Source organism: Octodon degus, unplaced genomic scaffold (assembly GCF_000260255.1).
Source record: "Octodon degus isolate 3935 unplaced genomic scaffold, OctDeg1.0 scaffold00070, whole genome shotgun sequence".
NCBI lineage: Eukaryota > Metazoa > Chordata > Mammalia > Rodentia > Octodontidae > Octodon > Octodon degus.
The window spans coordinates 2,701,877-2,714,045 of NW_004524646.1; the positions used below are offsets into that span (position 1 = coordinate 2,701,877).

The 12,169-nt window shown below is 44.0% G+C and overlaps 1 protein-coding gene across 7 annotated transcripts in view; it reads right to left on the reverse strand.

Moving 5' to 3' along the window:
- Ttc7b (tetratricopeptide repeat domain 7B) overlaps positions 1-12,169 on the reverse strand; it is a 251,424-nt gene that overhangs the window by 81,689 nt on the left and 157,566 nt on the right. For all 7 annotated transcript variants that reach the window (XM_023719660.1, XM_004635133.1, XM_023719658.1 and 4 more), the window contains one exon: positions 10,734-10,894. In XM_023719660.1, the coding sequence (XP_023575428.1) occupies positions 10,734-10,894 (161 nt within the window). The remainder of the gene's footprint in view (positions 1-10,733; positions 10,895-12,169) is intronic.

Genomic DNA, 12,169 nt, shown 5'->3' on the forward strand with positions numbered 1-12,169 from the left:
ATTTAAAGCAACCCATTAATATTCTCAAATGGAAGGAATAAACTCATCATTACCTCAACAGATACAGAAAAAAGCACTTGATAAAATTCAATGCTAATTCATGATTAATAAAGACCAGGATAAACAAATTTCTGTAATGTCTTAAACAATATCTATAAACAATTTATTATATACATAATCTTACTGATAAAACATCTGAAGAATATTATTTAATTCTACTGAAAGTCCTAAAATGTAGCAAGGCAAATTTAAAAAATTGAAGGACCAGGATACAAAAATCAAAATTAAAAATACTGGTAGCTTTTCTATACACTAATAATAAACTAGCTGAGAAAAAATTGAGAAAAATAATTCCATTCATAAGCTTAAAAAAAAACCCAGGAATCAGCCTAACCAAGGACATAAAGACCTTGACAATAAAAATTACAGAACAGTAAAGAAACTGAAGAAGCCAGAGATGGAAATTTCCCAGGTTCACACACTGGCAGTTTATACTGCTAAAATACCAAATTACCAAAAGCAATCTATGGATTCGACGCAACCCCCATCAAAATACTAACGGTATTCTTCACAGAATTAAAAAACGCAATCCTGTAATTTACATGCAAGAAAAAAGGCCTAGAATAGTCAAGAAGAGCTAGACTGCAGGCATCACAATACATTATTTCAAACTATCCTGCAAAGCCACTGTAAGAAAAACACCATCGCACTGGAATAAAAATAGGTAGATAGATGGAACTGGACACAGGACACAGAAACAAAGTCATGCAAATAACCACCACCTGACTCTAGACAAAGAGGCCAAAACCTACACTGGAGGAAAGACAGCATCTTTCCCAGTGGGGTTGGGGAAACTGGCTATCCATAAACAGAAGATTAAAACTATTTTTCATTCTGCACTAAAACCAGTTCAAAATCATTTACTTAGCATAAGACCTGAAACTTAGAAACTTCTAGAAGAACACATAAGGGAAACGTGTGAAAGCATAGGAGAAGGAAAGACTTCCTGAAGAGGACTTCATAGCACGGAAAGCAATAGCTTGAATCAACAAACAGGATGTCATCAGACTTGAGTATCTGCACAACAAAACAAGCCACAGAGAAGGAGAGCCTCCAGAATGGGTGAACATCTTTGGCAGTTACTTTCCTGACACAGGATTAATATCTGGACTATATAAAAACCTCAACCCCTTCAAAGGAACACCAAGAAAACAAACAGACTGATGCATAAGTGGACAAAAGAATATTTAGTGGATTAATTAATAGTCAACTTGTAACAGCCAGCTGAACTGAGTCAGCGTGGTGCCGGGCGTGGAAGGTCCACCTGAGGATTGCTGTCAGCGGCATTAGAGGCCGACCTGGAAAGGCAGAGCTGGTGCTGTTGGTTCTCCTGGTTCTCACTGTCAGAGGAGCTTAGGTCCTTGCTGTCACTGAGGATGGCTGCAGTCTCCTTGAGGCAGCTCTGGTCCTTACCATGAGTGTCGCTTCCTGGCTCCTGTGCAGAACCCCCAGCCTGCTGGCACAGATCCTTTATCCCTCTGGGGCAGACTTTCTAGTTTTCACCACTGACCTTGGGGCCCTCCCAGGGCATATCCTTGAGACCGACATGCCGGAGACATTGTCGTGGGCTCCAGGCCTCCAGCGGGACTCATGCAGGGCACTGCCATGGGATTCAGGCTCTCAGCTGGATGCTTTGGGTCATTATTGTGGACAGATCTCCTGCATTCTTATGCATTTGACATTTTGGATAATATTATAAAATAAACTTATAAATTATACCTCCTGTAGTAAATCTATTTCTTTGCAAACCCTGACTACACAATTGAATCCTGATTACAGAACTGAATAGACCATTGTTAAAAGAAGTACAAACGGTCAATAAGTATACTGAAAAATAGTCAACATCTTTAACCACTAGAGAAATGCAAATCAAAACTACACTGAGATACAATCTCATTCAAGTAAGTATAGCTATCCCCAATAACAAAAAATAATAAATTCTGGAAAAAATGCAGGGAATAACAAAGCCTTCTACACTGCTGGTAGGAACATAAATTAGTACAGCCATCATGGAAATCAACTGGGGTTTCCCAAAAAAGCTAAAAACAGAACTACCATATGGCCCAGCTACACCACTCCCGAGTACAGGAACGAAAGCCAGCAAACTGTAGCAAGACCTACAGCCCCGAGCTTACTGCGGCACCATCGCAGTCAATAAGGCATAGAAACACATTCCAAAGAAGAAAACGGAGTGCACAGACACAACGCGACAGTACTCAGCCACAAGAAAGTGAAATTATGTCTTTTGCAGGAAAATGGATGGAACTGGGAACACCATGTTAAGCAAAATAAATCAGACTCAGAGAAGTATCCTGTGTTTTCTTTAATATATAGAATCTAAAAAAAATAATAAAGATACCATGAGGAGAAGAGAGGCTAAGGTTAGACAAGGAGCAGAGCAGGGGTTGGCAAGAGGGTAAGAGGGAGATGAATATATGATAAAAGGTCAGATGTATTAAGAAAGCAACACACTGAAATTCAATGTTTAATACAGCTAATAGGAACTAATAAAATATTTTAAAAGAAATGCAAACAAAAGTTTATCATATATAAACAAAAAGCATGAATATAGTTCCTCAGTAATAAACCTTAGTTTTCTCAATTAAGGAGCAATTTTCAAATATTTTAAGTTGAAGAATTAGAGAAGAGAAAACTGCATTTTTTTCTTGTCTTATTTTTTTAATGTATTTAGTACAGGATCTGCAAAGTCTCGCTCTACAGATCGGACTTGTAGTAATCTTCCTGTTTACAGCCTCTTAAGCACCGGGATTACAGGTGCGTGCCACCATGCCCAGTCTCAGTCACCCTCTCAGCATGTCCTGGGGGCGGGACTGGCAAGGCACACTGGGAGCGAACCCCTGTATGCTGAGCTATCTGGCCGGCCCTGGAAACTGCATTTTAATTATTTCAGATAAAATTGATTATGTAGAACTAAGATTTTGTGTTTTGAGACAGGATCTTGCTATGTAGTTCAGGTCGGCCTTGAACTCGTGGCAATCTTCCTGCCTCAGGCTCCGGAGTGCTGGTATTACAGGTGTATGCAACCACCTCTGGCTCAAAGTAACTGATATGCAAATTATTGGAATTAAGAATTTAGCCGGGTCAAGAAGAATGTACAGAAATCAGCTGGCATTCTAAATATTAACAAGTAGGTAGCAAATTGGATTAAAAATATTTTGCATACACAATCTGTATACAAAAGTGTGGATTTTTTTCATATTGCAAGGAATAAATCTAGTAAGACATGAACAAAATTCATATTATTATTATTGTTATTGTTTTGCAATGCTGGGACTCGAATCCAGGATCACATAGCCAAGTGCTCTATTACTAAGCTACATCCACCAACACCAATACGGGAAAATCTTTTTTTTTTTTGGCAGAACCAGGGATTGAACTCAGGCCCTTGCGCTTGCCAAGAAGTGCTTATTTCACCGAGCCATCTCCCTGGCCCTGCGAAAATGTTTATAAAGAAAATTAGAACATTTCATAAAAACATTTTCAGGAATTAGAAAATCTACTGCCACAAACTTATAATTTCCCCAAACTGAGCTACTAGATCAAATATAATTTCAATCATCAAAATCTCAAGAGTTTGTTTTTTTTTTTTTTTTTTTTGTGAAACCTGACAAGATGATTTAAAAATTGGTGTGAAAGGCCCGAGCACAGGCTCTTGAAGCACAAGGCTTGAGGTGACCTATCTCACAGCTAGGAAGGCCGTGAGAATGACCACAGTGGCAGGCACACAGAGCCAGCCACGCTGATCAGTGAGAGGAAAGAGCAGGCTTGGGAACACCTTAGGGCCTCGGAGGACACCTGCCTTATCACAACGGTGGCACTGTGGAGCAATAGAGAAGAGAATCTTGTCAATGCGCCACGCTAGGACAATCAGCTGTCCACACAGCACGGAGCGCCACTGGATCTCTCAGAGCACGCATTCATAAAACAGTCAGCTCCAGATGGACGCCAGGATTTCAGTGTGGAGGACAACCCGAGGCAGCTTAGATGCCCTTCTTTCTGATCCTAGAGGACAGGGAGAGGGCTCTTAAACTACACACTGAAAGTATGGCCCATCAAGGAAGTGAGTCGTGCACGCAACTGCCTCAAAATTTTAAAATTCTACTCATTAAAAGACACAGTTAAGAGAAAGCAAAGAAAAACAAACCACAGCTTGGGGAAAGACTTTTGCAACAAACAGAGCCAACAAAATAATGTGTGACTATAATGTATAACGGAATCCCACAAATTAGTAAGAAAAAGACAACTCAGCTAGAAAACACTTCTACATATGCTTCACAAAAAAGTGAAATAAGCAATAGACAGAAGGAAATATGGGCAACCCCGTCAGTAATGAGGAACACACACCTGAACTCACGCTGTGACGTCATCAGCCACAACAGCAGATGTGAGCAGTCAGCCAGGCGTGTGGTGCACACCTGAACCGCCAGCACCTGGGAGGCTGAGGCAGGAGGATCGCCCCAGGTTCTCAGCCAGCCTGGGCTCCATGGTGAGTTCAAAGCCAGCCTGCATTAAATAGTGATGCCTTCTCTCAAACAGACAAACATCTGGCAACACAGTATCAGTGTGTGCAGCCACAGTGCCTTGGTACCACTCCATGGGAGGGTGAGCTGGGACAGCTTCTTCTTCTTTTGTAAAAAAATTTATTTATTTATTTATTTATTTATTTGTGTGTGTGTGTGTGTGTGTTGTGTGTGTGCGCGTGGCCAGCTCAGCCCACCAGGGGGCGGGGCTGGCTGGCATGTGGTGCTGGGGATTGAACCGCGGTCCCTGTGCTTTGCTAAGCTTGTTCTAAGTAGGTGCTTTAGACCACTGAGCCATCTCACCAGCCCCTGGGACAGCTTCTTGAGAAAATGTTTTGTAATTATTTGATAAAGTTGTGGATACTGGGGATATACACACCCCAGGACTAACAGCTTCACTCCTAAGCATACACTTAAGGAAAGCTTTGACGCCTATACAAAAATATCTGTAGCAGTATTGTTCATAATAGTCCCAAACTGAAAACAGTCCACATTATCTTTTATAGTAAGCTGGATAAATCAATCTTATTTATACAATAAAATGATTCCTTAGGGGTCGGGGAGATGGCTCAGTAGAATAAGCGCTTCCCTGGCAAGCACAAGGGCCTGAGTTCAATGCCCGGTTCCGAAAAAAAAAAAAAAAAAAAAAAGATTCCTTAGTGTAAATGAATGAATTATGTTGTACAGAAAAAAGATGAATCTCAGGAACATAATTTTAAGCAAAGAAAGCAAGTAGTACTGTATAAGGATATATTTAGCATAATTTCATTTAAAAAATTAAAAGATGTACCACTAAAAATGTACATTTAAGAATACAAACATATGCTTGGGGGTGTTGGGGTGCAGCTCAGCTGTAGGGGTGCAGCGGCACCATGGGTGTGGTCAGCACCATGAGCCAGGGTTCCACGGCCAGTACCACAAAAAATTCAGAAGCTACAACCCACACACAAGGCATGGAAGCAAGAGAATGATCAACACAGATTACAGGACAGTGGCCAACCCATCAGGCAAAAGGTAAGAGGCTGGACGTGAGACAATCCATGGGCACTATTACACAGGAAATCCATGTGCCCAGGAAATAACTTTGCATGTTCATGTGTAAATACAGTGGCACCTCGGCTCACGAACTTAGCTGGTCCTATGATTTCGGAAAGATGGACACAACTGTGTTTGTGTGGAAAAGATGGCCCTGGTTGTGTGTGTCACCTGATGTACAGTTTGCCAACAAACACAAAGTTTTCCAAACACTTCTGTTTGCAAACAAAAGCATTCGTGAGCTGGGGTAGCACTATATACACATGCAATTCATAGGCACCTTCCTGTTCTTTTTCTTAAGCTAAGAAATGTGTATATATGTGTTTAAGGATACTTAATAGTCTCTTGCTTCTATGCAATATTTAGTAACAATGTTAAAAGATTACAAAAGGGCCAGCCAAATAGCTCAGCGGATTAAAGCTCCTGCTTAGGCAGGTGCAGGGGCCCAGAGTTCCATCCCCTGGCCTTCCATGCCGGCCCTGCCCCTGGGGCGCCCTGAGACACAATTGAGACTGAGTGTGGTGCTGCATGCCTGTAATCCCAGCACTTGGGAGGCTGTAAACAGGCGGATCACTATGAGTCCAATCTACACAGTGAGACCCTGTACACCCTGTCCTAAAAAAAAAAAAAAAAAATTACAAAATATATTTGAAAACACTACAGTAATAGTGAGAATAATAATACACATTCCTACCAACTTTTGAAGGATTATCACATATAAATGCCTTAAATACACTAGCTAAATAAATTCTTACAATAACCCTGTGAGATGGGTACTCTATAATCTGCATTTTGCAACTGACAGGAGGCAGATGAGGTAACTTTCTCAAAAGCAGAGGATGGGCGTGCTAAACCAGGTTTATCTAACTCTTAAGCCCAAGCCCTTAGTCATTCCTGAGTCCATGAGCCCCTCCTTCTGTGCCCACCTATCCCTGTAACACCCTCAAAAACAGGTGCTTCTCCAGAGTACCGAGCTCAGTGCTCGATTCCTTTAAAAGGATTCCTGGTTCCCACAATTCCAGGAGCTGGAAGTTCTTCCAGCTGCTGAGCCTACCCGTTCACTGCAGCTCTCCTGGGAGCAACAGGAGAGGTCGCGCCTCTTGCCTTAGGCTTCTGCTTCCTCATTAAGCTTACTCTAAGTACTTAAATACCAGTTTTTATCACTTCATGGTGCCATGGTGTATTAGGCAGCTTTCATGACTGTAAGGAAATAGCTGATACAATTAACTTTTAAAGAGAACAGGCTGCTGCGGGCCGTGGCGCTGGAGGTTCCAGCCTACGATCGAGGACTCCCACTGCTTTAGGCCTCTGAAGAGGGCCGCTCATCCTGGTGCAAGTTCACCGAGCAGCCAGCAGTTCACCTCATAAGCAAAGAAGAGAAAAGGCAGACGGACAAGTGGGGGTTCCACAGTCCACAGTGGGGGCCTCGTTCGGATGACCTGAGGACCTGCCCCTTGGCCACAGTGCCCCAGGCAGCACCGCCCTGGGAACCAGACCGTTAGCACACAGGCCTCTGGGTGAAGCTCGTAGGCCAGAGCAGGAGTGGTGTGATTCGGACATGGCTTGAGTTTTGCCCCTGAAGGCTCGCGTGGTACATGCAGACCTGGCACCCCAGCTGTGATGCTGGGAAGTGACAGGACCTGAAAGGTGGGGCTTAGTGGGGCAAGGTAACTGTGTCACCTGGGGTGTGGCCTGTGGAAGTAAGTGCTGCATTCTTGGGGGACTCTAGCAAGAACTTTGGAGAGTGAGTTGCTATAAAAGGCTGAAGTTCAAGTTTGATGCCCAGTACCGTAAAAAGAAAAAAAGCAGGCCCCTCATGGCTGCCTGGCGTCCCGTCTCTCACCACGTGACCTCTCCCTCTCCCATGGGCCCCCACAGGATGCCATCGGCCCTGGTGAGATGTAGCCCAGGGGCCTCCCCAGAGCCGAGTAGAAGCTGGTGCCATGCCTTGAATCTCCAAATGTGAGCTAAATAAATCTCTTCTTTACGAATGCTGACCCAGCCTCAGACGCTTTGTTATAGCAACAGAAAACAGATGAATGGAAACGGGTAGTAATGGAGAGACCAGCTGCCCCGGTGAGGACATACAGCTGTCCTCTCTGGCAACTGCTCAGCAGGTGGACAGCAATGACGTAACTTGGAAGATGTTTCCTCTTGTGTAAGAAGCCCCAGTGAGACATCGACTGGGGCCAGAGTGTGGTAGTTGTGGCTGGTGGACGCCAGAGTCACAAAGCACTCAGAGTCTACAAGCCTGCTGGAGACAAGCTGGTCACAAACTAACGGAGAAAACCGCATAGTGTTTGGGACAAGTGCCCATGCAACCTTGTTTAGGGTGATGGTGAAGTACTTCACACAAGTTGGGAGGAGAGCAGGGGATGCACGGACTGGCCTCAACTTTCAGTAAGTATTCCTGGGGAGAAGTTTCCCATCACAAAGGAAGAAACACAAATATTTTAAAAGCAAACAAGTCATCGGCTGCTCTCAGACCTGCTGCCATATGCTTTGCTTTTTCCAGCTTGCAGCTTAACGTTAAAATAACAGGCTAGCATTCCTCAAATATCTCTACTGCTGTTCCTTGTTTCTACTACTTGAAAAGGCTGTCAGCTGCTGTCACTTGAGGGCATTAGCATATTAGCCGCCACTGTCTACTGCTGTTGGCATGGCATGGCTGTTAGCGTCTACGCCTCCTCTCCGTGGTACCCTTGGCTGTGGGAGCAGGACCCGCAGGCTGGATGCAACCTCTCGCAAGCAGGGCTGTGCGTGTGCACGCATCCATGCACGCGTGTACTGCGGTGAACACCAGGCCATGGCACTCTGTAAAGACTGGGGAGAGAGACTGAGTTGTAGCAGAGTGTGCTATATGAGAGCAGGCAAATGACCCAATATTTTAAAATCATTTTAGGGTTCCTTGAGCTAAAACACCTTGAGATAAAATCCAGAAATACTCTGGTGAGCAAAAGAGCAAGTTTGAGATGTGTAAGAAGCCAAACTCTGCAGCAAGCTCCCTAACTCACTCTGCATGAACAGCTGAACCTACAAAAGAAATCCAGAGTCAGAGGTTTCCTGGATTATAACAAGAATTCTCTCTGCGGGGAGACAAGAAGTGCCCTTTTCACATGAAGACAAAGAAATGTTTGTAATGGAAATGTGTGAACCAATTTTCCAAGGATAGTTGCTGAAAGGCACTGATTAAAAACACAGGGTGGTGATGAGCCAGAGAAATGAAGTCCAGGCTGACCCACTTAAAAGTTTGCCACTGCACTCACTTCTGAAAGTGAAGAGACCCCAGCCCCACCGCCACGACTAGCCCTGCAACCATGTAGACAATTAGAACCTTCCAGCCTGCAGGAGTGTTTACTACTCCTGGCCACTGTGTACTGGTTACTAAGCAACTACTGCCAATGATAAAATGGTAACCCAGTAGCCCAAAGGACAATGTTCTCCTCCACAAAGCCGCCTCACCATTCAGAGGATTCCAAAGTCATGGGTTTGATTAAAAGGTGACTCAGAAGACAGATATAAAGTACAAAATTCAAGCATATGACAGTGGGCAATGGAAATTCTTAGGGTATGTATAAATACTGGTGAACTTATTTAAGGCTTGAAGAGGTAAGGGAGCTTGATCAAAGTTACCTAAAACAATAAAATCACCCAGAGCTGGTGGAAACCCTTGGTAATGCAAGACAAACAAGGTGCAGGGCAATGCTGCCCACATTCACTGGAGTTTAACAGAAATTCTGCCATATCTAAATACAGTGGTACCTCATTTTGTGAACTTAACTTGCTCTACAATTTTTGAAAAGATGGCCACTGTCTTGTTTGTTACCCAAGGTAGGGTTTGCAAACAAAACTAAAATTTTGCCAAACACTTTTGTTGCCAAGCCAAACTGCCAATAAAAGCTCTTATGGAATGAGGTACCACTGTATTTTTGGTATCAGTATTAATATATTTTTTTCAATTGATTCAAAAGTCTTAGTCTTTTCTGCCTTAAAAAGGCAGTAATTTTCATGAACTCACACTTTGATATGCATCATGTTTTTCTAATATACACTTAAAAATGTGTAACAATAAAAATGTCCATCCACAACCCATCTCAAATCATACTGATGCAATGAGGACTTAAGCCAGGGGGCAACACAAGAGTGGAGAACAGGCAGAATCCTGGGTCCTTACTTGCAACTTATTAAAAGCATGATTCCAGTCTTCTGGGTCAGGGTCTTAAAAGACAATTTTGGTGTGAACCATGAATCAACAGATGCCCAGTATGTAGCCAAAAGCAGAATGAAGTCTGACTTTCACTTTGAACCTCTTGTTAGTATAAACCTTGGGTCCAATCTCTTCACAGTGCTGCATGGGGTATGTTGATCATTTGGGGAGTGTCTGGGAGCATCAGCCCTGAATCTGGCATGATCTTAGTCACTTCGAGAATGAAGGCCTCAAGATGAGAAGTTTTCACAGACCCAGAGGTCTCTGTAGCTTGTAAAGCTGTGGTCTGCTGGACTGTGGGGACGGTGGAGTCCCACATGACTAAGAGAACCACAGACAGACAATCTTTTTGTAGAAATGGAACCATCTGGCAGTCATGTGGGTTCTAGTGCTAGACGCCAGAACTGAGACAATGATTAACCAGAGAGCAGCCCACCAGCTGACCCTTGAAGGCTGGCCTCCTGCCTCTGCAGGGGGACCTGTCTGAGACCCTGCTTGAGCATGTGCCCTCTCCAACTACCTGCACTGGAGTCCTTTCCTATCTTCCCATCTAACTTTCCAATGTAGCTCTGTTTTTCCTCTGGTAAATTCATGCTTTAACTTCCATTTCTACTAAACCAAGGACCCATACTAGCAGGGGACAATCCTATATCCTATATCCTTGGGGTACAAGAATGGATCAAGTAGTTTATCCAAACACAGATGACCTAACATTAAGTCAGGATGATACATCCGGCTAAGCTTATTTTTAAGCATCATGAGAAAACAGGAGTAAAGGAGTTTATATTATTTACGCCCAGGATTCCATAAAGGAGTTGCAATGGACAGAGGAGGGGGAACACATTTAGTAACTTCTGAGCAAGGAAGAACAAAAGCCTGGGATCACTCACATGAAGTTTTCTGGATATTCGCTCAGGGCCATGTCGATGATGTTGAGCGCGTCATGGTAGTGCTTTTGTGCAGACAGTAAGAGGGCAAGGAGGTGCAGGGAATTGGCGTCGTCACCTTGAAGCTGAAGAGCTTGGCGGACATAGCCCAGGGCTTCCGGTATCTGGTTTGAAACAAACCCAAAGAAAAGTGTTTAAGTGTGCATGCGCATGCGCATGCGCACACGCACAGATGACGTCATCGCAATGTCTGGCGCAATGTCTGGCTCTCTGTGCGTAGCAAGAGCCGTTTCACATTGTGCCACAGTCACATTTTAAGTCAAGTCTTCTTGGAGGCCCCAGGGTATTAACCACAAACATGAAAACAGATGCTCTCTTTGTGCAATTGCTAGACAGGTGAGGGCATCTGAGAGGCCCTATTCCTCCATCTAGCAGCCAATATCGGATCATGTATTTCTTCTGAAACACTTGCTCATTTTTTCACCCACAAAACTGATCTGTCTTTGATTATATCCAAGATGATTTCACTGTAAATAGAGACACACGCAAACCGCCAAGGGTTTTTAGTGGAATTAAACTGCCTTAGCTGAACTGTTCTCATTTTGTAAAGTATTACTGAAATTAAAGTACTTAATAAGTCATAAGCCTTTAGCACAGCTTTCCAAATGATTAGATGTCTGGGTGTCCACTGGACATCAAGGAAATAGGCAAACAAACAGACAACACCCCACTCCTTTCCAAATGACAACTTCAAAAAACTGGAGCCAAGAAAACAAATTGGAATGCCACATCCAAAGCAGATGTATCCAAATTCAAGCCGAACCTTAAGTGCAACAGCTGCCCGAGGCACTCTCCAAAACAGCTCAAGCCCAGGGGAGGTAAAGAGCACACCCAGGAGTTTTAACACCCCAGATTCTATGCAGGTTTAACAATAATGAGGGGTGACAAGAACCTGATGCCAGATTTCAAAGCACAACAGGAGCAGATGCCTGCTTACACAGCTGCCCCAGGGACTCTCTCTGTGTGGCCTCCATCCCCAGCCCCAAAGGGCCATCTTCTCAGCTTGCCTGCTTCTTCTCAAACCCTCTGTCACCTAGCCCTTAGAAGAAAGCTGTTCGGGCTCTTCCCTGAGCTTCCATTCCTCATGAATTCAGGTTCTAAACGCTGGCTAAGGAGGCTTATCTCATTGGGATCAGAGAATCAAGGCTGTCCCAGGTAGATGAATGAGAGCTTAGGGATCTTGTCCTCCATTCACAGGGAGGAAAGTGAAGTCCAGAGAGGGGAGAGTGCAGCGGGCCATCCAGCTACTTGAGTGACTAAGGTGAGAGCAACTCCAGATTGGATTTGCCTCCATCCTGTCCTCTTGTTCAAGTGGCACTGGTGCTAAAGCTAAGAGAGTCATACTGTGTGCTCCCCCCCACATCAGCTGGGACACACAC